The sequence below is a fragment of the Cyprinodon tularosa genome, unplaced genomic scaffold (assembly GCF_016077235.1).
Source record: "Cyprinodon tularosa strain WSP-4 unplaced genomic scaffold, ASM1607723v1 ctg540, whole genome shotgun sequence".
Classification (NCBI taxonomy): Eukaryota; Metazoa; Chordata; class Actinopteri; order Cyprinodontiformes; family Cyprinodontidae; genus Cyprinodon; species Cyprinodon tularosa.
This window is the reverse complement of record NW_024039275.1, coordinates 1,129,696-1,154,686: the sequence shown is the minus strand read 5'-3', so window position 1 is coordinate 1,154,686 and position 24,991 is coordinate 1,129,696. Positions and strand designations below refer to the sequence as shown.

Here is a 24,991-nt window from a genome sequence, read left to right as displayed (position 1 = left end):
ATTATGGTCTACCTTCATGTTGTCCTTTTGTTTATTTTAAATCCTTTCTTTTCTCTTTTACTTTTTTTACTTTCCTCATTTATCACCCTCCCTTTCCATTTTCTTCTTGTCTTTCATCTGTTGCATTTTCTTTCTTCAACCTTGTGACCTTCAACCTTTTTTCTTCCTTTATTTGTACTCTTAAGTTGTGGCTGTTCATGTTTTTAAATGCATTATTTAATCCCTTTCCCTCTTTCCTTTTGTACTTCCTTCTTCCCTCTAGCCTTTCTTTCCTCCATTTGGCTGCCTTTATTGTTTTTTTCCTTAATTATTTCATTTCACTCTCACATTCCTTTCTTCATTATTTAGTTGCTTCCTTCCTCCTGTGCTTTATCATTTCTTTTTTTCCTTGCATCTTAGACCTTTCCTTCCTTCCTTTAATCTAATTCCTTCATTGCATCCTACCGCTTATCTTTATGTGGTTCTATCTAAAGTTTTTGTTACATTTCCTTCTTAAGCTTATAGCTTCATTTCCTTCCTTCTGTCCTTCATCTTGTTCTTTCTCTTTGCATTTTTTATATCTTCCATATTCAAAGACTGTCCCCTGTTAGTACACTGCAAAAAAAATATCAAAATAAGCTATTTTTTCTTAAAATAAGTGCATTTCTTCTTGAATTAAGAGGGTAAGTGAGACACTTTGCCAATGGAACAGGACAATTTACATTTAAAATAAGAAAAAAAGATTGCATTCTCTTATTTCAAGAGGATAGTATCTAATTATCTTATTTTAAGAGTAAAAAATACTCATTCCATTTGCAAATCATTTTATTTACTTACTCAAAGTAAGGGTAAATACACTTAATCTAAGATTTTTTTTTTTTTACTTATTTGTAGATAGTTTTTGCAGTGTACATGCGCTAAAATAATTGAAAATATTCCTATTTTAGAATAAAGATTGGAAAAATTGGAGTCTGGAAGTCTGAAATTTCTTTTTATTTATTAAATATGAATCCATATATTCAGAAAAAATAACGATACAAGTCATAAAACATCTTGGATAGATCATAAAAATATTCTTCATAGTCTACTTCATTTATATAAATCACTTCTAAATCAGTTGACATATTAAATTTACTTCATGATTATGTCACTTCATCAATATAAACAACACTGAGGTACAAAAAGTGCTCAGCAAAGTGCACTGCAGTTCCATCTGATTACACATCTCACCTCATATCCCAACCCAAATGACAGGATAAATACCAACGGTGAGTTCATGCGCTACATTCATATCAAAGAGCAGTTAAACAAGGCGGCAAAAACATGTCTACATTACAAAGGTGCAGTTTAAGCATTCACAAAGCAGAACGTCAACATATTTATGTTTATAGAGCTTTTTCTTCTTACAAAACATTAAAAAACCACTATGATAAAGTATACACTGTATTTGAGAGGAATTTGTGATTTTCATTTATGCTGCTGTAATAGTGTGGATGTATTGTACCTAACATAAACAATATGACTGAAGGATTTTAGATAGCAACACATCGTGGGGAATCATGTTTTATTTAAATAAAAGCACTCCCGTTAAACTGAAAACGTAAACCTGTAGTGCTTTCTACACCAGTAGAAAATGTATACCAGTACTTAAAAAATAAACAATCCAAACAAGTGTATTGTTTTTGCAGCAGTTTGATATGAATCTGAAAATTAAAACCTTTCAGTTTGAGTTCATTCTGTAGGGAACAAATCCTTTTTGAAAAATAGCCCTGCTCTCAATGGCGTCTCTAGAAATTCCTGGAGATTATTAACTAGACCAGGAGGTTTTATATTTTAATTCTTAACCTTCAAGTGGCTGTTTCCTCTGCTATAATAATGATCTGACACTGGAGACGTTTATCTTATCCTCTCTTCAGAATGAAAGTGAACACCCTATGAAAATTAGACAAATGTATCATGATCTTTAAATGTATATTAATATAGCTAGCTGCCTTAACCTGCCCATATCTACAGTCAGATCAATGATAAAATAACTGGAAGAGTGAGGAAAAAGAAGAGATGAGTACCTCATTTCATCAATTCACAGTGAGGAGGCTGATGAACAAAAACAATCTGCAAAACTTGGCTCAGTATTAGGTGTGCACAGATGGCAGGTTTCTGGCCGATCACTCATTCCTGATCTTTACAAAGCCCGACATACTCATTCCGATTTTCACTTTTGTAATCAGACATTAATGTACCTTCAATATTTTAATCTTATCTTATTGAAAAACATTCATCAGTACCGTGAAAAAAATAAAAACGTCTGCTTTCAAATATAGATCAAGGTCTACAGCAAAAACATTTGGTAATTTTGAGACTTCTACAGCGGTGGATAAGATTGGCTTCATATCTAAGTATCGTCTGATAGCAGATCTTGGAAAATTAAGGACATCGACACCAATCAATCATCCGGCTGAACAATCGGTGCACCCCTACTTAGTAGAGCAACTATTGACACCCATCCATCTGTGGTCCATCCATCAGCCTTTTATTTTAGCTCTTTTAAACGCATCTTTACCTGCACTGCCAATAATTATACAGGCCATCGTGTTTAAAAGAATCATATCCAACATTAAAAAAAAAAACAACAAAAACAGACAGGTGTCTTTGATAATATAGACTGGCGCATACGAGACCTTTGTGCATAAGCAATTTAGAGTAGGAAATTATTTTTGAAAATAATGAAAGTATCATGTTCTGGCTACAGATTATGACGAACATCTAAAATTATAGGGGTGCCTGAGCCAACTTGCTGAAATAAAGAAACCATTACTGCCAAACGATGGCTCACTAATTAGGCCTCTTCTTAAATACATAAAAAATTATGTATTCATTAAAATCTGATGCATTAGAGCAACAAATTTCTTCTTGAAGACCATATTTTACAAAAGGCCTCGATATTAAACTCAAAATAGATGAATATTCATAATTTTCCAGATCAATGTTACTGCAGAAGTTTGAAATGAAATCCTAACTATATTAATCAGCTTTTAGTAAGAAATAAGGGGTATATGTTTTTTTTCCCCCCGTTATTTTTTCTTATAAAACTGTATTTGAAACAAGGCCTTCTAGATTCATGCATAGGACATCCTTCCAAGGTAGTTAGCAGGGACATAACCCTTCTGTCCATTGGACTCAGCCAACCACCACTGTTTGTTTCCTCCCACGTCACAAAACTGGAGTATGCGGACGTGCTGGTACTCCTGCAGGGAAAGCTCCTGTTCACATCGGGCTTGAAATGCATACACGGCATAATACTGTGGAGAGAAACGTAGTTTAGACATTATTTAATGCAAACAACATCTCTGCTTTTAGGACACAGTTTCCTCATTCACTCTGAACAGGAATAAGGCAGTGTATTCTAGTTTCAAATCAGAAGGTGGCACTGTTTATTAGTTTTCTGCACAGACTAACCAATAACTTTTACTTGGTTTTCTAAGTTGATGTTTAAATATTATTATTTAAAAATTATGGTATCCTAACATTTACATTCATGCTATGAATTAAAAATAACAATAGATGCGTCCTGGATACGACACACACCTGTTGGGTGTCATCATCCACTGACTCCTCCAGTTCCTCAGTGTTCTCCAGCTCTCCCTGCAGACCTGAGAGGGTGGAGTTGCTGTCCATGGTGTTCAGGCTGATGCTGCGCAGGCTGCTGCTGCTGCTGGGTGACACAAACAGGCTGAGGTCGTCAAAGTCTTCATCTGCAATGACAAGGGGCTGCTGCTGCTCTTTGGCCTTCTGGTTTGCCCGCTGGGAGTCCCTCAGAGGGTTGTATTGCTTCAGGAAGGTGGAGTAGACATAGCCCTGGTCCCCTGATTGAGGTGGAGAAAAAGGATTTAAACTTCTGTCATTTCTTTTTGACTAGTTTTTTCTCTGTTGATACATGTTTTAATGAACTATGAACTACAAATACACTTATAATTAATTGGCCATTACTGGGATTGTAAACAATCTTATTCCAGCCACCTCTTAAGTTTCATACCACTACAACTTTTCTCTGCATGTTATGTTATGTTATAAACATAAACGTGTCTGTATTTATTGCATTTTTATGTACGGCACAAAATCTGAAAAATGTTATCTATAGTTGTATTTGTCTTCCCTTACTCAAATAACCCTAAATATCATCCAACTCAAACAATTACCTCTTAATGTTCCTTTATTAATAAAACAAAGTCCATCTACATTTAATTTAATCCCAGCATAACAAATGTGAAGACCAATATAAATAATTAAAAGTTGCTTCACAAAGACCAAGAAACACTGGTCTTTATGAAACTTTAAAGCACGGTTAGGTTATAAAACAACCTTCCAAATTTTGAAGATCTCATGTAACGCTGATAAATTCATCTCAATATAAAAAAATATCTATCTTAAAGACGTCTATCCAAACTGCCTTGGAGGACATTATTCATAAAGGCAGCCATGAAGGCAGTAGTATCTCTGTAGGAGTTGCAAATATCCACAGCTCAGAACAATGAGTTGTGCATTGCAGGAATCAGGTGTGTTACAGAGCAATGGTAAGAAGAAAACCATAAGAATTCATAGAGGAGACAGCTAAGAGGGAAAAGTTTGCTTTGCCCAGCATTGGGTTCGTCACACTAGTTTCTTCTTACTGGGAAAGAGGAACAAGCTGCATGAGGTGTATCACAGAAGAAAACCTGCAACAGGCAGCACAGCCAGCGCTACAGTTGGGTTGGTTTAGAAAAAAGCAAATTCCTATAATAAAGTAGACCAATCAAAGTCCAAATCTAAATCCAAGTGAAAATCTGCTCCTCTAACCATTATAACCATAATTTATAGATGAAAAGAGACCATTTATTAACGATTAACAGATAGTTAATTAATGTTTGATTCATTTATAAACTGCATCCAAACCATTTATAAAAGGTCAAATATATCACTTATTTAGGTATTAAGCCCACTGATGTTAGATGTAGGGCTAAGCTGGCACAGCACAGAAAAATAATCAATATACTTTTTATAAATTTTTAGGTAAATGATTATCAAACATTAATAAACTGTTTATCATTAATAAATTGTATTTTCATTTTTTCATAAATTATGGTTATTGAAAAGTATTACCACTAAAACTAAAGGGTGTTTATAGAAGCCACAGGAAAATTGTTTAAAAAACCTTTAATCATTTTCCTACCCTAATTCACAGCTAAGCACAATGCTGCGTTGGCCTTTAGCATAAAATGTCAATCAAATATGTTGAAACCAGGGGTTATAGGGTGAGGAACAGGGAAAAATGGAAATGAAGAGTTCAGCAAGGCTCTGTGTGTGACTTAGAGGCTGTTGGCAGCTTGCATATTGTAGAGGTGTTGCTTGCAGTCCGATTCTCATTTGTACTTTGTGTAAATATGAGTCAGTGCTGGTATTAACAGAAAGAACAACAACTTCCCATGAATACAGCCTTTCCCACAGGAAAAACACCAACCTGGATAGATTGTAAATTTTTCTGGGTAATAAAGATATGTTCTTCTATACATATGGCTATATAAATATATGTTCAGCAGAGACGGGAACAGGAGCATAAGGGTGGAGTCCATAAGGCCTCATGTGATTCCCAGAGGGAAATGCTTTAACTATACGCAGTCTGCTGTTTAGTTTGTTCCAACCAGTTGCTGGGATCTCAGCTGATTCTGCGAGACAGAAAGAGGAGACAAGCTATGCAGTTGGCTGTGTTGTGAGGTAACCAGCTCTAGAGGCACCAGGAACCATGACACCGCAGCAGCTCCTGGGACTAATTCTAGTGTGCTGACTTGTCAGAAAGTAAAGAGCCTCTGTCATCTAGAAAAATTCCAGACCTTTACAAACCACAACCTGTTTTTTTGTTTTGTTTTCTTTTTTTAATAGAGTTGTCTCTGTAGCAAGAATCCTCTCCCTGGTATGCAGACACTTGCCTCCGGTGTGGACCAACCAACGGCTGCTGCTTCCTAAAGGGTCTGTATCCTCCAGCAGGGCCACCAGCTCTCCCTCAAGCAGGCTCAGGTCCTGTTCCTGGCAGCCATTACACTTCCTCTTCAGCTGGTAGAGGCGGTTGGCCGGGTACTCTGCCAGAAGCCAGGCACGCTGTTCCTCTGTTTGATGCTGCACCTCCATCACCTGGAAGACAGTACAGAGGTGCTGGTGTAAATATTTGTGGTGGGTATTTGTAGCATGGTGATACGTCACAGTGTTTTCAGTAATCAGGGAATGAGGGAGAATTAAACTGGGGGAAGCTGTTTGAACTTTTCATACGCTCATGGCCGACCCCAAATCAATTACCTATAATTGATTTGGGCGGATTATGTATGAATATTCATTTGCTGTTCATTTTTTCTTCCTGGGTTATGTTTCATTCAAGTAAAATCCTTTTCTTTTTCAACATGTCTTCCTGATCCTCAGATTCTAAGACTTATTTGGAGGATATGTTTATCTGTTTGTGGAAGTTTTGAACACACACTCTTGTGTTAAAGTTTAAACCTCATTTCGACTCTCTAATCTCCTTTATCAATAAGGTGACCTCTACATACAGTTTGCTATACTGGATTATATAAAGAGGTTTCAAAATAATAGAAGCTAAAATATAATTGCATTGGAGACTTTGGTCATCAATGTCTGTGTTTCTAATGTGGCAAAACATAAAAAAAAAAAAACTTATATCTAAAAGTACTTTTACAAAAAAGCTTATATATTTTCAGCCAAATTTAAGAAATTGAATTGACTCCTATCAGATGCTATCAGATGTGAGCCACTGAGCTACCGAGTGAACTATTTGATGCTTTTTTTCTACTTATCATGAGCGAACATCTCACTTAATATTTTGAAAGTGTTAAGCTCCTAAGAATAATGTGATAACTGGTATTACAGGATTTTGAAAAAAATATGGTATAACTCCAATATCTCGACTTTATTGATTATCATGTGTCATATCTGGCACATAGTGTTCGAATCCAGATGTGTTTGTATTATATTATCTTTAAAAAGGTCTAGGCGGTTTTAATGAGTGTTTCAGATAGTTAATACCTGACATAGTTGAAAGAATTAAGAGGTCTAGGCTCTTTTTTCAGGTTTGGAACAATTAAATGTTTGGACCACAAACCACTAAGAACTAGATAAACATGTCTAAATGCACTATGATGTTTTCTACATGAGGCTGTAGTTCATTCATCATAAAGTTCTGGTTTCCATGCACAGAGCTGACTTTTAAGAACACACCATGTTTTTGGCAAAGGTTGAGGTCAAGGGCTTTTAAAATCGTAATATTAGCCTGAATTATCTAATAAAATAATGTTTTCAGGTATATTTGGGGTCTACTTTCTTATTGGAGAGGCTCAACTCTGCTGAAGATCCAACATGGTTTTCAAGAGTTTGATTTATGAACCGTGCTAATCCCAGTTCATTATGACATCAGGCATCTGTTTTGAAATGTATGACCTGTTTTCCACATCATACATTACACCGTAAAATCTACTCTACCCTGAAAACTGCCAGAACATCCCTGTCAATTCCCACATTGATATAAGTGTTACTTCAACATGGACTTAAGAGGGTTCCCACTAAAGCAAAATGTCTGAAAGTCTTCAACTGCTAGACATGGTGGTGGTGGTTGCATCATGCTGCCAATTCAGTGATTCTGTACAAAATAAGACAAAAGGCTAACTCCAAATTCTTTGACATAGCCTTAAAGGAAGAGCTTGATCTTTTTTTTTCTTTGAACACAGTTTGATGCCCCAACAGAGGTCAAACAACACGGATCAAACAGGTTTGGAGTTGATAAAACACACCTGCCCAAAGTCTAAACCACAACTCTGACCTTAGTGCATTGACTTTGTATCAAAGCCAGCTTCTTGAAGAGACTATTACATTAGATAAACTGTCAGTTTTGATAAGATGAAAGGTCAGACATCCGCCCAGATCCAACTTTCTGAAGGAAGCGGCACAAGTTTCAGCCCATGTGTGTGTATTTATTCAAGCTGGTGTGTATAATTTAGAAATAAACCCCACTAAAGCTAATATGAAATTTTCCCTCAATGACTTTTTAATATGCTCACCTAAACCTGCTCATGTTTCAGAAGAGAAATGCTCTTAGAGTAGTGTAGTACAAGGTAACAGAATGGAGCTATTACACGTGTCTGCCTTAAATTGATTGGCCAGCTGCTCATCGGCAGCACAGACAAATGACATATTTAAAATAATATACGGTTATTTCTACAGTCTTACCATTGTTTTCTTGTCTCGTTGCCTCTCAAAGCTGACTTTTCTCTCCATTAACTTCTGTGCATTGTCCTTTACAAACATCAGATTGTTCAGTTCATCCATGATGCTGTTCTGCACTTCAGTGATGTTTGACAGTGGAGGCTGGAGAAAACAGAAAAAAGAAGCTTGGATCGATTTTCAATGATTGAAACTGTATAAGATAATATGTGTGATGTGTGCTATTCTCACAGGAAGCTGGTGAACAGCCGGAGCCCCAACCAACGCGTTACCCATCAGGCCTCTGAGCAGGGCTGCCAGACACACCACACAGTTTGTCAAGATGATATAAGCTGCCATGTTGAACCTCTGCAGCTCCTCCACTAGTAAGGCATTGATGGCTTCATAGTCCCTCTTGGCGGGACCAGGAGGGGGATCTGATGCTGGTGAAGAGGTGGACGATGAGGAAGAGGACGAGACAGAGGAGGAGCGCTCCAGGCGGCAGCAGTAATCCAGCAGTTTGTCATAACGCTTCTGGATGAGCTTCTGAGGTGCTGTGAACATACCCTGCAGGGAGGTGAGGGGGGCCAGGACCAATCGCTCCAGTTGGCCTTTCTAAAGGGGGAGGGAAATTAGGAAAGAAAGTGTAACATCAGTGGGAACATTTTCTTGACATGTTTATTTTTTTGTTAAATCATATTCATCGCAAAGTTTAATTCATTTACATGATGTAATGGTTTATCTAAGCTTTTCTTTTCTAAAGCAAAGTGAAATCACACCAGCTGCACTGATTTGAAAGATAAACTGTGTACAAAACATTTCAAGTTACTTCAGTCTTTCTTTTTAATGCGAGGGTCTTAGAGGTGCATAATGTGTGATGATCTTGGCGCTGATGACTGCCCTGATTACTCATTTCATTCACCTACCTAGCTCTGCCCAGTTACTCATTACCTTTTATCTGTTCCACCTGCTTCAGTCTCTATTTAACCAGCCTTCACACCAGTCATCAGTGTCAGATTATTCGAACCCGTGGTGAGAGTTCTCTAGCGTACCCGCGTGTTTCTGATTGCCTGATTCTGTTCTGATCTGTTTGCCTCGGACTCCTGCTGGATTTCTGCCTTTGTACCGAACTTGGAGCTGATTCCTGAAACTGTCCTGGATTCCCCTTCGGTTCCTCTTTGGACTTCTGAACTCCTGGATCTGACTCCCAAGCATGTTCTCGACACCGGCTTTGGCTTTGCCCTCTGGATTATCCTGCCTACTATTGTCCGTTTTTTTCTGATCTCCTGTCTGTTCTCCAACCTCCGTGACATCAGCGACTGGGAGTCTCTGGGCGGCACCCGCTGCGTCAAGTTGGCAGCCGACTGGATGTAACCAACCTCATCCTCCGGGCTCGGACTTACTGACTCACACATTTATTATCATCCTCCGCCAGATAAACGTGGTCACGAACCTGTGTTCTCTCCCTGCAGAGGTTTCTGCCTTAGACACGGACACAGTTCACTGCAGTTCCATCTTAAATAAACATTTTGTTAAACCTAACTATGTCTCCGCCTCGAAGACTGGGTCCTTTTGTTCTGAGCCTGACATAATAATAGGTATCCTCCTAATTTCAATAATAATTAAGACCTTTCTAGAGTGTCTTTTAAATTTAAAACCCAAATGTCTATAAATTTCAAGTTAGACATCAGGATCTGATGCTCCTGACATTTGATCTTCATTAGACAAAAAAAAAAAAAATTCAATCTTGTTAGATTGAACAATTTTCCAAACACTGACAAAGTCAAAGAGAAAAGTAAAAAAAGGAGGTTTGTGTTTAAAACACTTTGAAAAAGGATTTCACTACAATTTCTACACAGCTCTGGGTGTTCCAACACCTACATCAGCAGTTCAAACTATTACAGGCAAATATTCAAGCTTTTCAAACGTGTTTCTACCTAGCAAAAGTCTAAAACTTAAAAGGAAAATGGTTTAGAAGTCACTGTCTAAAGTGAAGCAAAATTATCATCCAGTGAAATGAGACGCTTCTGAGGTGGAAAGAAGCACTTGCTCTAAAAATTGGCATCTTCAACCTGAGCTAGCAGCTGTGCACAGACAGACTATATACAATATCAGAAACAATAATGGTCAGAAGAGAAAGATTTAACTGTCCAGTAGAAAAAAACAAGAAGATTTGTTTGGAGGTGTCTTTGTTTGACCTTTGATTTTAACAATCCTGTGTCAAGCATAATAGTGTGGCAGAATCAGGCTGTGGGGCCGCCAGGTACCATGGCATTGCATAATTTGTGTTGGATAATAATTAGTACTAGTAGTAAAAATGGCCTCTATGTTCCCTTTAAATAAGCATATTCAATAAATTGTTCATAATTATAAACAGTATTGAAGCCATTTTCGGAACGGTTCAAGGAAGGACATTTTTGCCAGGAAGAGTGGAGGCTTAATGACAACAACAAATTCCAGATGTTATGTTTTTCATAAAATCCTTGCAGGTGTGTTGTATAACCATTCCCCTCTGGAAAAATGAACGGTTCAAATAAAACAATAAAAGCTCAGTTGGTGTGATATTCGTGCCAACAATGAGTGTATATACAGTAAACTTCTGACTTCAGCTGTATATACAGTATAAACATTGAGTCTCCTTCTGCTCTGTTTAGGGAGCTTTTCCACAATGTAAAAACCAAGAAACTGTATGATTGTGATAGATTGTTTTATGCTGTGCTTCCAAAGCACAATATGAACATACAGAAATATGTCTAAAATGTTCTCAGGACAAAGAGATCTGAAATAATATGATTGGTATGCGGACAAAACAATAATAAAACATACCAACACACAAATTAATAATTCTGTTGCTTTTCTTTTTTTAGATTTAGTTAGTATTAACGTTTTGCCGACTGCTTGATCAACTGTTTAATAAAGAAGTAAACTCATTTTAAGGGACAGTATTGAGACGGACAAACTATTTGGGGCCAGGGAGAGTAAACTGTATGATGCAAAGAGGATAGAAAGCTAAAAGAGAACTATAAGCCATGATCTGGTCACAAATGGGAAGTTTGGGAATAAAAGTGGAACCACAAAGCACACATTTGCAAACGGCAACAAACGGCGTACTTACAAAGTGCTTATAAGGGTCGTTGCCATTCTTGTGTGACAAGCCATTCGTGTCTGCTTTGCTCGGATCCTTTATGATGTTTTCCATGTCCTTCACATTCTGGGCAGCTACAGACACCATTTCCTGCAGAGATGTGCAGATGCTGTCAGGGCATTGATTGGATATTTAAATCATGTCATGACCACAGAAATATGTCAATATCAAGGCTAGCATTTACTGTATAGAAGATATTTTAGAAGGGACCTTTTTTCTTCTTTCTTTCTATGCCTGAGTTCTAGTCAAGATTTGGATCTATAAGTCTGAGGGTTTATCCTGAGTTTCAAATGGGGTTTTATGGGGTTTTTCAGTGTTTATTTTGAAAAAAAAATGTCCAGGCTAAATACTTTTTCTCTGTTTAATCACCTATACATCAGACTTGGTGACATTTACAATAGTGGTTCCACCTGAAAAATATTCATCAATGCCTTTCTGCCATACAAATGAAAACAATTGTATTTCCAATTTATAGTTTAGGAGCTGCACTTGCTTTAACTCACATTTGTAACTTCAGCTGGAATTTGCTCCTAAAACCCTCTGGGCTTTAGTGAAAAGAATTATGCATCTTTGATAGTTAAACTCTGCTCTGGTATCTTTAGCTCTGACAGAGGAACACGTTGGTTTATGTGACTGGTCAACTACATCTGAGTAGTTTTGTAATTACAGAACACACACAAAATAACCAATCTTCAATTTTCTGGTTGACCAAATTTATTTACTGTACGTAAATAAAGTTAAGGTATTTTAGAATGCCTGATGCAATCTACCAGGCTTTCCAGGGTCTTTTATCGTAAAACAGGCTCAATGCATCACTGAAAAAGAGTAATGAGTGGTTTTTAGTTTTACTCCAAACCCAGCAGGAGTGCTAATAAACACTATCTGGGGTTTGTTTCTCATTAGGTTAAATTGCCAGAAGAGTGTAGCATGTTGGTTTATTTGTGATGGTACAAAAAAGCATGCTGGCCTTGCTCATAACCGTCCAGCTGGCATTCATACAGCATGAAATCATTGCTATGTAGACGTATTCATCCCCAAGATGTAACTCCTATCTAAGATAAAAAGTGGCTCTTTGGAGGTTTTCTTTTGCAATCTTTTCACTTCCCTGACTTTATGTGGAAGCAATATAAACAATGGACCTCATTCAATTTAGTGAATAAACCAATTAGAGTTTTGTTTAGCCATATATTCTTATCCCAGCAAAAGAAAAAAATAATTGAGGTTGAAATTCTTAAAGCTTAAAAAAATGCAACATCATAATATTGGATTTCTCTCCTATAGCAAGTGTAAGATGCTGCTGCAGAGTTATTTAGTAGTTTAAGGCTTTTAGAAAAAAATAATGGGGTGTAAATAACTATGGCTAGCACGTTCAATAAGGACTCTCCACAGATCAGTGCTCACCTGAGTATATTGCACATAGCAGTTCACATTCTTGGCCAGTTGCCTCACAGCTTTCTCCAGACTCCTGAAAAGTTTCTCCTCCTTATCAAACACTTCATCTCTCACCTGCAAACACAAGTCCCAGGTGAATAAATATTCTGCTTTCTTCAGCCCTTAACCCTGATCATCTCTCATTAATGCATTGATTCGTTACCTGTGGCTCCACTCCAGTAAGAATCTTGAGGTAGCCGGCAAACCTGTCCCCTTTCTTACGGAGGGAGTGAATGTTTATCTTGTTTAGTTTTCCCCTCAGTGTGCCTTCATCATTTTCTAACCTCTTGTATTTCATAACTGAAGTATGACAGGAAAATAAAATGTGTTTTATACAGACAGGAAATGGAAGCAAATAATGAATCAGTTGTGAGTAAAATCCCACCTATGTCTTTGCGCCTCCGGAACTCGTTGATGTTAACATTTATGATCTTGGTGGCGGTGAGCGCCTCCTGCAGAGGCAGGTAGTCGATGTGGTCTTCAGGAGTGGCTTGCCATAGTTCTCCCAGAAGCAATGGGTACTTCATGATCCTCTGGACTGGTTTGATCAGCAGTGAGCCCATGTCCAGCAAATTGGGTTTTCCTCTGTGGAAACATAGAGGCGTTTATGGATCAATGGTCATCAAATGACGGAAGAGGGAAGATGGTTAGAAATCGTTTCTGAAATACAAAACTTACTCTTGGTCATAGATTTTTCTGCAATAAAAATAGAAAGATTACAGATTAAAGTTTGATTTTATTAAATTTTTTTATTTTACCATGTAAATCATTTGTTGAATACAAAGAAAAAACCTTACTTCAGCGCTAAGACACATGTAGTAAAATGTTGCTTTATTTGTTCCTCCTTCTCGTAGGCTTTCAGTGACACATTGGCATCATCATGGTGGTAACAGTAAATCTTATACACATCCTCTAATGCTCCCTTTGCCTGGATAAACACTTCACCTAAAGCAAAGAGGAAAAAAAAAAGACTTTCCTTTTACCACTACATCGACAGTTAACAATAAATGAAAAAAGGAACCATAATAGACCATAATAACGGCACCTATGACCACTGCTTCTGGATCCGGGTCAGACATGGCCCCGTGTAGTCTGTGCAGAAGAGCTGCAGACACCTCACACACCGTTTCCATGTTGGTGAAGAGTCTGTCTACATCCACAACCTGACAAACAACATGGGAATGTAATGACATTATTCAGAGCTGCAGTATTCTGCAGAAAGGTCAAATTTTAAAATGACTCATACTTACAAATGGTACTAAAGTAGGGAATTTGCAAACATTGATTATATGCCAGCAGCATGCAGAGACATTCAGCTCCCTTTTGAAATTTTAGCTACCAATGATCTACTCTAGTGTTTCCCACTAGGGGTATGCATACCTCTAGTGCATTGCAAGGGATATATGAATATATTTTATTTCAAAAAAGGCTTGGACCTATTTTGGGTTCTGGGGCCCAATAAAAAAAAATAAACAAGCTTTTATTAACCAAAAAGTCAGCTTTTATGTTTGAGTTCACCTTCAGCTTTTACAAACCTTCAAACCAAGCAGAGGAACAGACTGGATGTAGAGAACAGCCTAGGATCAGCTGTTTCTCACAATAAGGTATCGCAGCTCATCAAAGCAGCTCAGGTGTTTTGATAAAGACAAAGTAAAACTAATTAAGTCAGTCTGGCTGTAATTTTTGTTCTCAATTAACCAAGTTTAAATGTGATTATAAAGGAGTTAATCAGAGGAGCTCCAGTTTTATAAATACAGGTTTATAATGTGTTTTTTTTTTGTATTTATTTTGATTCCTTACTAACTTCCAGGGAACATATTTAAATATAAATATAAAATTATACAAATGAAATGCTCCAATTAAAAGATTAATTAAAATTTTCTTTATTACAGTAAATGTATGTTCCGCTTTTGGACAATCATTAATACATTTGACTAAGAGGGATACTCATCGTAAAAAAAACATGCCCAAAGGGGTACACAAGTCAAAAAGGTTGGGAAACACTGATATTGTCATGGGTACAGCTTTCAGATCTATGTTTCAATTAATGTGCATTCATTTTCCTGATATAATAAATCAGGTGTAACTGTGTTTTAACAATCAATGAACAGAATAACCAGCAAATTGTATGAAAAAATGTGAATAAACAGGTTAATGTCAGCCTTATTAACTGCCACACATGAAAAAATTACATGAGAAACACCTGATTTTATAAAGTGATGCAGTTCTTTTTGTCCCTCAGATGTTACCATAACATTTCCTGCTAGTGTTTTAAGAACGTCAGAGGAGCTTTAATCCTGTTAGCCCATGTTGAATTAGATTAAAGAGCCTGATCTGTACAATACTCTTATTATTATTATTAAATTAGTGTGGTGTAAAGAACAGTATACATGATAGCGGGAACTAAACATGTGTTGTGTCTTTAATTGGAAGATTCCTGGGGAAAAATGACAGAACTTTCCCAGAAGACATCAGAAAAGGTTCTGGTAAAATCCCTTCAATCATTCTAAACCTGCATATTATTTTACTGGCCAAGGTGTATGGTTGAGAAATGTTACACATGGTAAATATTAAACATTGTTTATAACAAACATTTTAAAGGGGGGCATCCAGTATAATGTAATGGGCATATATGTATATTTCTTTTTTGTTAAAACAACTTGCTAACAAACTATTTGGTATAATCACTGTCGTAAAAATCAGATATAAATTAAATTTTCATTGATTTCACCTGTAACAGTCGTAGAGGCTGGACAACTTCTCTGATGCAAAGCTCCAAGTCGGTGAGATAGTCCTTTTCAGTTTGCACAAGTTCCTTTATCACTTTCTCCCTGCGGCTCATCTTCCTTGACCTAAGCTCTTCAATGTCCAGCACCGGAGAGGGGAGAGCTGACAGGTTATGTGGCATCAGTTTCTCTGCAGGGGGAAAAAAAAATTGTTTTCACAACGATATTTCAGATGACATCAGCTCAGGATGAAACAAATGATGGGGAGTGATGGCCTTGTGGTTAGGGCATAGAGCTTGGAATCCTGAGCTTGTGAGTTTGAGCCCCTCTCCCACAGACTGCCACTCTGGGTTTCTGAGCAAAACCCTTAACCTCCGATTGCTCCCAGGGTCCCTCGATGGCAGCAAGGGGATGGGTTGAATGCAGAGGTAAATTTCTCCAATGTGAGATCAATATGTGAGATATATGCTGAGGAGAACCAGATGTGTATTCAAAACTGCCATTTTGTACCTTTAGTCATTTCGAAATTTCAAGAACGCTTTTACTTTAATCAAAAACTTCAAATTACCCTGTGAATTTTAACCAGTATTTGGACACATGAGTGAAAACATTCACTGTGATTTAATTCTTTTCAAATGGAAACCAGAGTCTCACTCAAACCTACCAGTCAAACTCATTACACATTTCTTGTTAGGAAACTCTGCTGCCTACACAGTCTGAGGCTGTTCTGTACTTTGCATGGTAGGCAGGGACGTCTGCTTAAGGAAGAGTGATGCTTCCTCACTGCTAAATCGATGCTTCCTCCTTCAGAGGGGAAGAGCAGCAAAGGCAGGGAAACAGCAGGCTGCAGGGATCGTGTCAGATTACGAAACTAATCAGCCTGCTGATGCAATGCTGCCTGGCACATCTCAGACATCCCATCTGCTCACACCTCTCAAATTGTTTGAAATAACAATCCACAAAAAGTAATAAAACCCACCAAGTGAACCTGAATGTGCAAGCACACAAACCCTCATGAGTGCACAACATTACCCCTTTTTGTCTTTAACGGCACATAGCGGCAAAAAGTTTTACCAATAACTTCTTTAAGTTTTGGAAGAATCCAATACGCTTTAAAAAAAAATTATTCTGCATATATCAACCAGCTGGTAACATTTGATCATGGATTTCAGTTATAATTCACTTTTCATAATGCATGTGTGGCTGCCTTACTACTGTATGAGGTAACACTAGTACATACTCCGCAAAAAAGTGTTCAGATGTGTAGAACGATCAATATTTGAATTAATTATCTAAAGTGTTGGAATTTCCACTTATTTAAAGTGAAAAGTATGTGACACAAGTGACCTATTTGACCGGCTGCTGGTGTAAAGTAGGATGGATAATGAGGTTGCACCCAGTAGGCAGCACCAGGTAATGAATGCAAGCATGGCAGAGACAAAGATCTGATCTAACACTACATTATACTGTGCCATGTTAACTCTTTGACATTACACATCCAAAGTTTGACATATATCACGAAATGTAAGTGCTGCTATTTCACACCATATTTGAATGCTTGTCTTGTAATAAAAAAAAACAATAAGCCTTTATTCATTTATTTACTTGATGAGATTAAAATTGAAAGACAGAGAAGCTTTAAGCGTTAACTAAGCAAGAACATATAAAGTAGGAACATTACAGGAAAACTATGAATAACTTAATGTTTAATAAAAGTAAAAACAAAACCTGGATACAGATGTTAATATTTTTGGGGTACATGTACAGCTTAATACAAAAATTTGTATAACTGATATTAGCAGTTTGGCTCGAATAAAAGTGCTTTTTTTTCTTCTTTTTTTTATTATTTAGGAAGTCTGCAGTTCTTTTGTTAAGTGATTTTTTGAAGACTGGTTGCAAGGATCAGAACTAAACTTTAAGCTTGTACCTGCTGAAGTATCCACCGTTGATTTTGAGGTTGGGAATTTTCTTGACGAAGCCGATACTCTTGTAACTGTTTTTCCTTTTAAATCCGGCAGATTTTTTTTAAATTTCTAAAAGCAGATATTTTTAAGGAGTCCTTCTTCTGAGAGATATATTCCCTGCGACACACTCCTAACATTGTAAACTATCCACCATTGCCTTTATCAGTTGGATGGATGTTCTCCAAACACACCTTTGCTCATTGCAGTCACAAACATTAGGTTTTGGTTTGATCCAGAAGGCACCACAGTTGAGATGTGCTTTTGTTAACCCCCGTTTCTGATTTTTTTTAACATCTGTTTATTTTTGTATTGTTATATCTGATCGTTAGGTTCTCCTGTATGTCCCATTTCTAAATAAATAGGCCAGTGCTACATCCAAGGTCTACTTTTTTATAGCTTAAACAACACCTTTTTTGGATGTTGCAATCCAGTGAGCTGCATTTTTCTTTTGGTTTACTTGGTATGCCAGTATGGAGGACCAACTCTGTCATATTTAAAAATAAATACATAAATAAATAAATGCTCAGTAAATAAATACCGGTAAGCATACAATTAATTGCCCCCAAAAACACAATAAAAAAATAAATGTGGATAGAAATAAATTATACAGTGAGACATAAATGTATATATCTCTTTTAATTAGCTTCTTTATTTATTCATCTTCGGAATAATAACCTTCTTTATTTATTGTCCTTTATAATCTTCAACTTTATTTATAACCAATTTTTTTTATAAGTATTTATTTACGTGCATGTGATAATATTTTTATTCTTCCTTTGTATTTCTGTATGCATTTCTGCCTAATTATGCAAATGAGTAAGGGTGTGTCTTAGAGGTTCAACTTCTGCCTGTTGGTTGGTTAGCATTTTACTGAATCGGTCGAATCTACAGGAGGAGAGGAGAGTCTGAAGTCAGTGGCCTTTTTCAATTCATAAGAACGCGAGTAAGAAAGTGTGGACTCGGGGAGAACAGGAGCACGCAGCATAAATCTGGGTCAATTGGAACAGAAGCGTACTGATCACGTTACCACACGCTCGGCTGGTCTGAAGCTGCTTTTCTCCTCAATAATTTTTTCGTTTAGTGGGGGAAAAGTAATTCACACTTCTACTGACATGTATTTGTTTGTTGTATTGTTGGGGGCAACTTAAGCTTTTTTTGTATTTATTTTTAAATATGGCAGAGTTGGTCCTCCATATGCCAGTGGCTGGTGTTACTTCCACTGTTCTGAATTACTCTCAGCCTTTTTTTCTGTCTGGTGTCAATCAGAAATAATTGAATTCCTCTGTCATTTGCAGTTGCACAGAATAGCTGATTCATTTTAGTTTAGATAAATGCTGGATTTATATTGCTACTAAAACAGAGGATGACTAGTTTTAACAAAACATTTGATCTTCTACCCAGTTTGCTGGTTTAGATGAAAATCATGGCTTTATGAAAAGGAAAGCTGCTTTGAGTCTCTTCTGTGATTTGTAAGCTAATGTAGGACACACAGGCTGCTGATAGGTGATACAAAAAAATAGAATTTTTAACTCAATTTAAATTATAGTGCTGACAGTAAAAATAGACAAAACAAAATATATTTTTAAAGCAAATTAATTCCATTTCAAACAATGAAACTCAATTTAAAGAAATTCATGGTCCAATTAATGCATATACTTTCACATACAATTTAAAATGTAAATTAATCGAATTTTATTTCAAATACAGATTAATATAGATTCGGTCAGGGTTAAATTTTGTAAATTTAGTTAGTGATAGCACAGGTTTCTGCCCATACTTTTTGTCATTACATAGATTTATTTAAAATAAAAAAAAGTGTATATACTACTCTCATATATTCTATATATACTCTCATTGGCCAAATGTACATTTCTTTGACTGGACTTGGATTGGATTAAACTATCTGGGTCTCAAACTCATACTGAGTAACTAGTTCTACAACAGTCCTGAGAAGTATCATGTGTCAGTCTGTGAAAAAGATCCCATAACTGGAAACCTGCATCTGTGAGAAAGGAAGTAAAATATGGCTGTTCAGTTTTACAACAGATAAAAAAGGGACCATTTAAACTTCACTTTTATGCTACAGAAGTTAAACACTCATTGATTTTGCTGACATTATAAATTCATCCTTTAAAAAGAGTATTTCTCTGTTTGGTGTGATTTCCAGCACAGAAGTCCCCATGAAAGTGTAGACAGAGGTTTTCACTGTACGGTGCGGAGAAAGGGATCCAATGGAATGGTCCGGAAAGAACACAAAAAACACTGAGTATTGTGTTGCACTGGCAGGAAAATTGATATGTAGGTCTTTGCCACAAACCAAAAGGAAACCTATGATTTTGAATCGTAGTAATAAAATAAGAAAACAAAAAATGCTAAAATTGACTTAAAAAAAGGGATTATTACACATTCAGTGAGTTACACTTTAAAGTTGTATTTTTAAAGGATAAAGGCCCATCTATTTACCAGTAAGATTATGAAAGTTGTTTTTTAGCTGAAAAAACTCGGTCCTCATCCAGACTTATTTGTATTAAATCAGTCCCCTGACCGTATATATATATATATATATATATATATATATATATATATATATATATATATATATATATATATATATATATATATATATATATATATATATATATATATATATATATATATATATATGTATGTATGGGCTTTTTTTGTTGTTGCTATATCTAACACAGAGCTGTACAGTGACCAAAAATTGGTCACTGTCACTGCCAAAAATTGGCTTCTGCATTTTTTTCCCCCTTGACTGATTTCATGATTAGCAGTGCTTCCTCACTGCAAAATCTTTTTCTATTACAATAAAAAGCCACAGAAATTATTCAAAATTTTAAAAAACAATGTAGTTTTGTCTCTCTGTAGAATTTTTGGTTTAAATATTGGTGAGTCAAGTAGCCTAAAAATATTTAACTAAGACTAGCAACACTTTTGGCAATATCTTTTTAATGTAAACGTCTATATATAAACCTTCTTGGGTTTTTAATCCAGAGATGATATTGATAAATGGCGTTTTGTTTTCTTTCAAAATGTTACTTAAGTAGATATAACATTTAATTGTAATAATACTTCTGCCTATTATAAAGCTCATTTTGGCAAAGCAATGTTGCACTAACACTAGATGATAACCTCCTCATCTGCATCCTCCTGTATTTCTACTTCCTTGTATTGCTTCAGTCGCCCTTGTTGCACAAATCAGTTATACTAAGTTGGGACATTTAGCTGCTTCCACTTTTAAAATGCTTTTTTTTTCTCTGAGATTTTCTGCACTCTCCTTGCAGTTTTGAGGGCCATTTTAAATTTTTGATGGGGTGTAAATAAAGTGGCATCTCCCGCTCCTGCTCAATTTTGTGATCTTGGTGGCGAGTCAGGCAAAAGGTGGACGGAGGAGGGTTAAGAGATAAAAAGGGGTCACATTTTGTGTCTCATATACTTTTGCAGTCGAAAAAATATTTTGAGGCTTTTATTCAAACACTGATTCTACTAATCTTTAATTTATTTATTGTAAAAACATACATCAAATTAATTAATTAGAAATACTCCTTTATTTACATTATGAACGACTAAAATCAGTCCAGCACTTTAATAACACAGTTTTTTTCTTGAAACTCTATTGATTTATTAAGATCTACTTTATTTGAATATCATGGCATTTTAAAGAGATGCTAAGGATATAGGCCTCATTAACATACCATGCTTCTACCCAAGCGAACCAGAAAGACATGCAGAATAAAGCTAAAAGATCACATAAAGGTATAAATGAACAAAATTAAATAAAGCTTTATATCTACAGGTGTGTCAGAGTTTTTTACTTCAAATGTTGAAATGATATTCAAAATATTTAGAGATGGAGGAACAGCCCTGTAATGTAGGGGTGGATTTTACAAATCAGACATTAACTGATTTTGGACAGAATACCTAAGCACTTATTTTTAGATAAATACACATTAAACACAAATAACTATGAGAAAATGTGCTTTTCTGTTTGGAATGCAACTTCTATTTAATAGTTCCTCCCTTTCTGTACATTCATGCCACCCCAACATGTAATGCCACCCTGAGTGGTGAGTCCTATCGCTCATATCAGAGACGGTATCTGATTAGACTCGCTGATGTAATGTCTCCATGGCTGCTGGTGACAAACCTGTTTGACAGGCACATGAGAAAGGACTTTAAGAGCAGCAGCTCACATGTTTCCTCTTTTAGTGAGGTCATCGTTCTGTCAATATTTGCATTGGTAATACCCCTGTCAATATGTAATACTGCACATCAGCTGGATCTGACAGGGCGGGTTAATGGTTACTGAAAACATCTCTGTGTTTTTTTGACAACCTTGCCAACTATTAAGCAGACCAGATAATGGTGCAAAAGGAGAGGAAAGTTGGGTCTATTTCAGGTAAACAGAGTTGCTGCTGATAAGGCCAGCATATTCGTGTTAGGGGGGGTTATCTGTTGTAAGGCCTGTTCCCCATAAGGAAGGGTTCTTTTCTTGGGTTGGGAATGATTTAGGACTAAGGTGTGAATTAAAGTTAGACTTAAGGTTAAGTGTTAACAGGGTTTAGGGTCTGGGTCATTTCATAGCAATTAATAGAAAATATCCTGTGGGACATAATGTGTGTGTAAATGATCTGTTCAGGAAGGGAGAGTTTTTCCTTCCTTTTTCAAACACATGGTAAGTGAATATAATGTCTAGTGGTGTGCATTGTTCACAGAAGAGGAAACAGAGGAACAAGTGCGGCAGGAAAGCCCACATAGAATCACACTGCGCTCATTCAGTGTGATTGTAGCCCTGCTGACAGCTGATGTTATTTTGCCTGAAGTGCAGCATTCCCAGCGGCTGACTGCACTCTAGGACAGGTGGAGCAAGTTTTTCTTTTCCCTTTTTTTCTTTTGCTAAGGTGTAAATATATGTCACCATGAATGACCCCTCTCACCAGTTGTAATGCCATTATCATTATTATATATATAATCAAACAAGTCTTTTTTTCACTTTTTAAAGTTTAATTCCCTTGAAACCTTATCGTATTCTTTATAATTTGCAGAAAAAACACTTGGGGAATGTCTCTCCTAATGGTTTAAAACTATATTAATAACAAAATGTTCTTTTTTCCAGTGTCCTAATCTAATGTGTTGTTTGTGTGCCAGTCCGGAACACTTGGAAAGCCACTCCTCTGTGCCCGGGAATGGGGCACAGTTTGCATATGTGGCTTCATCCCTGAGGGAGTATCTTTCTCAGCATAGTAACACAACAGGTGCCCAGTACAGAGTGGAGCACTCTTATTGGCTCCTTCAGTGCTGAAATTCAACCACCTTAAGCCATGGATGCTGCATTTACAGCCTGTTCTTTGTGTATAAATGATCTCTTCAGCTATAAGTTTGCACTGAGACACTTTAGTTGCTATAGTTTTGTCACCTGGGAACATTATTAGCAGCTGTACCTTTAAGTTTAGCGTTGTACTCCGTCTTGTCAGACTGACTCCTCCTCACCAGTGTCCCCAGGTTGATATCACCTTTGGCTGTGTCATCAGCCACTATAGTGTCCGTCTTCCTCCTCTCCAGGTACCGCAGGAACACAGGCCGGTTTCTTCTCTTTTGCACCCTTTCCTTGTCCTTCTCACCCCCTCCGGCCTCCCTGGGATCCATGGTGAGCCTGTCAGGTTGCTCTTTCCTCAGGTAGGTAAAGGATAACAGCTAAATAGAGAGCCTGCCTGGGAAGTGCAACAGGTGTACTGTTCTCAGTGTCCTGCCTGTCTGCTCTACACAGGTAGCACAGCTCCTCCCTCCCCACCTACCTGCTATGAGGGCCACACCTCTGCCCTTACTGTGCTAGGCTTTCCTCCCTTTAGACCATCGCATCTACCCACCAAAAGGACATCATGTACTTTGTCTTTACTTAAAAGGTTTGAAAAAAAAAACTGTAGCAGTAATCTCCTCACTCCTACACTAAAATAAAATGAACCGAAATAAATACCTCTCACTTATTGACAAGGAGCTAACTACTGATAAGGAAGTTAAATAAGGTAGTCATGCAAATGACCTGCCTATAAAACATTATGAAATTCTGCTTCATATTTAAACAACAATGGAGAGCATTTTCTGCTTTTAACTGTAAACAGCATCTCTCTAAGTTCAAACATCATTCCAAAGTTTATTTCTCAAATATTTTCATTCAAACTGTGAAACAAGGATTTGGTATATGAAAAGTGATATGCTTTAATATAATTTTTTTCCTGTTAAACTTGATGAATTCAGCTTCAAAACCAGTTAAAAACCTGTAGGAATCACATGAATACATTTAGTTTCTTAGATTATCTAAATATAATATAAAAGGATTTTTTTTTACAGAAATGATACACTGTTAAAAATTATTACCATTTACTACATACTTTCTACATGCCCTCATAACTTGCTGTGGGGTTCCCATGAGGTACTGCATCAATGCAGCATAGCATGCAGGTGGTCAGTCTGTAGCTCTGCTGCAATGTAATGGATGTCCAGATTGCCTCGATAGTGGCTTTTAGCTCATCTGTTTTATTATCTTCTTTCTGACAATACTCCACATGTTCCCTATGAGGTTCAGGTTGGGTCAGCTACTAATATATTGTGTACACTGTTACCATGGTGACTATATTGGGTATTGGTACTTTTGCCAGTGTAGGCAGTCCTGCTGGAATATAAAAAAAAAAAAATCAGGATTTCCACATGTTTTGCCAGTAGTGGTAAGCATAAAGTGCACTGAAATGTTCTGTTACACTCTGAGGTAAATGGAATGCACACTTTTCTTTAATCTGAAAAAACACTTATCCCCACTTATCTCTTGACAAAATGAATATGAGAATGACTCTTGAAGGAACTTCACCTTTCTACCTTTTGTTAATAAATCTACTCTGGTTGAATATCTTTCTTGAACGGTGAGCAATGATTAAATCTAAAGTGGCATCCCTATTGCCTTTTTACCTAAACATCGACATATTATCAGCATCTTTCTGCTTTAACTTTCCAGGGCCTGAATGTATGCTGAATTAGGAAGCCATCCAAATACAAGATGTCTGCCGATCTTGCAATCTTATTGAGTTATCCGTTTGGAACTTAGCTCATTAAAGACTCAAATGATGGTAAAGATTACTTCCTGTCACTTTGTGATGCCTTATTCCCACCCTCCAAAGAGCATTACTGTTGATTTCTCCCTAGTAACAACCAAACCTATTTTGCTGTGCTTTGAAAAAACCACACGCCCTACCTAACATTTGCTTTGCTTTTTTACCACAGTTAATGTTAAATAAAACCGAACAAATTTCATTACCTCCAATTGATAACCTGAGTCACAATGCAGTTAGAAAAAGAATTATGATTTACCAATGAGAAAGGTTAAATTTGTATAATCCTGTTCAAGTTGGAACCAAAATGCCTAAACCACAAGAAACTTTTACTATAAATAATATGCATACTAGTTTATTTTGTGACTTTTAGTAGCAGTAAATTATTTA

The 24,991-nt window shown here is 36.7% G+C and overlaps 1 protein-coding gene across 1 annotated transcript; it reads right to left on the bottom strand.

Annotated features, from left to right (window-relative positions):
- Positions 1–959: 959 nt before the first annotated feature.
- arhgef38 (Rho guanine nucleotide exchange factor (GEF) 38) lies at positions 960–23,271 on the bottom strand. The gene is made up of 14 exons (XM_038304710.1): positions 22,943–23,271; positions 15,522–15,706; positions 13,836–13,953; positions 13,588–13,735; positions 13,469–13,486; positions 13,176–13,375; positions 12,954–13,090; positions 12,761–12,865; positions 11,330–11,449; positions 8,467–8,829; positions 8,242–8,379; positions 5,940–6,141; positions 3,565–3,842; positions 960–3,278 (listed from the first exon to the last, which is right to left on the bottom strand). The coding sequence occupies exons 1-14, from the start codon at positions 23,145–23,147 to the stop codon at positions 3,096–3,098; spliced, it is 2,400 nt and encodes a 799-aa protein (XP_038160638.1). The 5' UTR covers positions 23,148–23,271; the 3' UTR covers positions 960–3,095.
- Between the last annotated feature and the right edge of the window lie 1,720 nt (positions 23,272–24,991).

What these genes read in the sequence shown, in the direction of transcription:
- arhgef38 (XM_038304710.1), bottom strand. Translation starts at nt 23,147, where the DNA reads ATGGATCCCAGGGAGGCCGGAGGGGGTGAGAAGGACAAGGAAAGGGTG. An exon ending in CCGGAGGCGCAAAGACATAG is followed by an intron (nt 13,091 to 13,175) that starts GTGGGATTTTAC and finishes GTCATACTTCAG; the next exon opens with TTATGAAATACAAGAGGTTA. An exon ending in TTGGTTGGTCCACACCGGAG is followed by an intron (nt 3,843 to 5,939) that starts GCAAGTGTCTGC and finishes CACCTCAATCAG; the next exon opens with GGGACCAGGGCTATGTCTAC.